Raw genomic sequence first — 2,779 nt, 5'->3', positions numbered from 1 at the left:
ACATTGGCTTGTACACAACCCCATCAAAGAAGCTCTCGCAAAAGCTAACTGCCCGTGCTCTGTCCTATTCGTGCAAGATGACATCCTGCTAGGTTGTCCTACCAAAGCTGATTCTATGAAGGCTCTTTCTATCGTCACCAGTGTCCTACAAGACTATTGCTTTGCTGTTAACCCCCTGAAGACTGTCGGCCCGGCATCGGTAACTCCCTTTTGCGGTCTGGTCATCGAGTCAGGTGGACGCTACCGTCCGCATCCATCGCGGAGGGTACTCACTGAGGCATCCTTCGATCTCGCATGGGACGAGTTTATCAACGGAACCTTCAAGGCCAAGCGTAAGCGAGGAGCTCCTAAAGTTGCCGCAGCTGCCTCGAACCTCAAAATCTCGTCTCGGGTATCATGGCTCAAATCATGGTGTGGTACATTCAACTACTTCCTTGGTCACCTTGCGAAGCAGCAGCTTGATGCTCTGCATGCTCTCACTGACGTGTCCAAGCGACTCCAAGATCCTGCTATCACCGACGAGGAGGTGGAAGCTCAGAGTACCCTTGTACACGCGGCTTTCAAGTCACTGTTCGACTACTATCTCAGTGGTATACCGGCTCTATATGCCGCTCGAGACGATCAAGCCATCGGCACCATTGTCCTTAGTAATGCCAACTGCCATGGGTGGTCTGCTATCATCTTGAGGGTTACAACCTACTGTCCGCTCAACAACGATAACTGCGAGGCCACTCAGTCGTCGCTACGTTGCAGGATCCCAAACCTTAAAGAGTTCTTCCCTGATGTCAACCTGGCACTGCATGCTCTACCCCTCCGACTCGTTGGTGGAAAATGGTCACCTCGTACGGCTACATCTCGCAGCTCTACCTGGAAGGAGCGAGCCGCTATTCTCCTGGCCATCGATGAATGTATCGGTCTGCTCGAGGGACGAGTCGTGGTCATTGTCGACAACCAGAATGTCCAGAAAGAGTGGCGCAGTTTCGCCAACGACTTCACTGGTCCCTTCCTACACCGTTGGGAGCAATTCCTTCGAGTCGTACATGATGTCCGCTGGTCTCCACGAGATACCTCTCCGGTATGGCCCGATGCCCTTGCACGAGCCATCTCTGATTATGGGGAGGAGAGAGAGGTCTACGATGAGCTCATTGACTCTGCTGATAATGCGAACTGCCACGTTGTCGACGCCACGGAAGACACCGCTCCGAACGATGATGAGCAACCCTCATCTGGTCCAGAACAGGCGCTCAGGCACATCGTCCCGGTTCAATTGCTCAGGCGTTCTTTCGATGCTTGCGTGGTCGCACGACCTTTCAAGAAAGTGGCAACCATCCCAGTCGACCCCGCGGCTGCACGCACTTGGCTCCGAGACGTCCAGACCAATGACCCTACTTGTCAGAGACTCGCCAGTCTCCCCCGCTCACAGTTCACCATTGACAACGACGGATTGTTGCGATATGGGCATCGTTACTTTCTACCTCAACGGTTTGCTCACTCGGTTATCGAAGATATCCACATCTTCCTCGGTCATTGTCCGCTCAAGCAAACCCACGACAGTGTAGTAAAGGCTTTCTACATCCCTGGTGTCTCTCGGCTTGTTCAACACGTGGTGTCAAGATGCGTATGCCAGTTCTCAGCCGGCCGTCGGGGCAACGTTAACCCCATCGGTCCCCCATTGAGAAGTACTTCAAGGCCTATGAAGATCCTCGACTGTTGCTTCCTTGATATTGTCGGTCCTCTGCCTGTGTCGGAATCCTTCTCCCACCCCTTCAAGTTCATCATATCATGCATGGACTGTTGCAGCGGTTATTGTTGGTTCTTTCCAACTCCCGACATCACCAGCAAGACCATCACTGGTATCCTCGAAGCAAGGCTGATCGATCAGGTCGGAGTCCCACGAGTTTTCACAGTCGACAACGCCCGCTATTTCACTGGTGTTTACTTCCGCGCCTGGGTTGCCAGCATAGCCTATGCTGCATAGGTGCTACCTTGAGATGTATCCCTGTCGCTAGCCCCCATCGCAATGCCCTATTAGAACGTCAACACTCTGGTCTCAAGAAGTCATTGAAGGCCCTCTGTGCTGAACATCCTGAATCGTGGCCGGCGTATGTCACTAAAGCTCAGCGGAGGATCAACACCCGATCTACATATGGCTACAGTCCTCAAGAGCTATTCTACGGTTTCGATGCTCTAACGCCCTTTTCAAGACGGTTTGAAGACGTCAGCAACACTATCGACGAAGACTCTGTCCGTTTCGAGGCTCGACGTCGTGATCGGGAACGACAGAGAATGGTCGACAGCACTCTCAACGTAATGGAGAAGATGCGTGCTGATGCTCTCTCGCGTATCAATCCATCAACCTACACTCGACAAGTCGCACGACGACGTCTATTCAAGGTTGGTGACTCCGTGATGAAGTGGGTCCGTAACGTCGACCCCCTTACTCCTTCATGGAGAGGCCCTCTACTGGTTCAACAAGTACTTGGCGATTCTACTTACAAGCTTTCCGACGGCACTGTTCAAGATTCCAGAAATATGCGGAAGTACTTCGGTAAAGCCCAGAATATGAATCCCATTACTATTGCACATACTCAGTAGATTTAATTCACTTTTGATATTTGTGCCAATCTTACGGGGAGGAGAGATGATAAGAGTCCATAGCCATTCAGTCTTATGGCGTGCGCTCCCTGTAGCGCAATACTCGCTCTCGCCCGACCGTTTCAATATTGTCCGTTCAACCATTGTTCGGATCCCGTGGATCTATCTGATCTGTCTGCACTCA

At 52.0% G+C, this 2,779-nt stretch overlaps 1 protein-coding gene across 1 annotated transcript in view; it reads left to right on the top strand.

Annotated features, from left to right (window-relative positions):
* Positions 1-2,595, top strand: part of Pmar_PMAR018374 (retrovirus polyprotein, putative) — a gene marked incomplete at both ends in the record, with an annotated part of 4,509 nt that extends 1,914 nt beyond the window's left edge. Inside the window, 2 exons of the mRNA XM_002767727.1 lie at positions 93-1,931; positions 1,979-2,595. Coding sequence (XP_002767773.1) covers positions 93-1,931; positions 1,979-2,595 — 2,456 coding nt within the window. The remainder of the gene's footprint in view (positions 1-92; positions 1,932-1,978) is intronic.
* Between the last annotated feature and the right edge of the window lie 184 nt (positions 2,596-2,779).

The sequence above is a fragment of the Perkinsus marinus genome, assembly GCF_000006405.1.
Source record: "Perkinsus marinus ATCC 50983 genomic scaffold scf_1104296970094, whole genome shotgun sequence".
NCBI lineage: Eukaryota > Perkinsozoa > Perkinsida > Perkinsidae > Perkinsus > Perkinsus marinus.
This window is presented reverse-complemented; position numbering and strand designations above follow the sequence as displayed.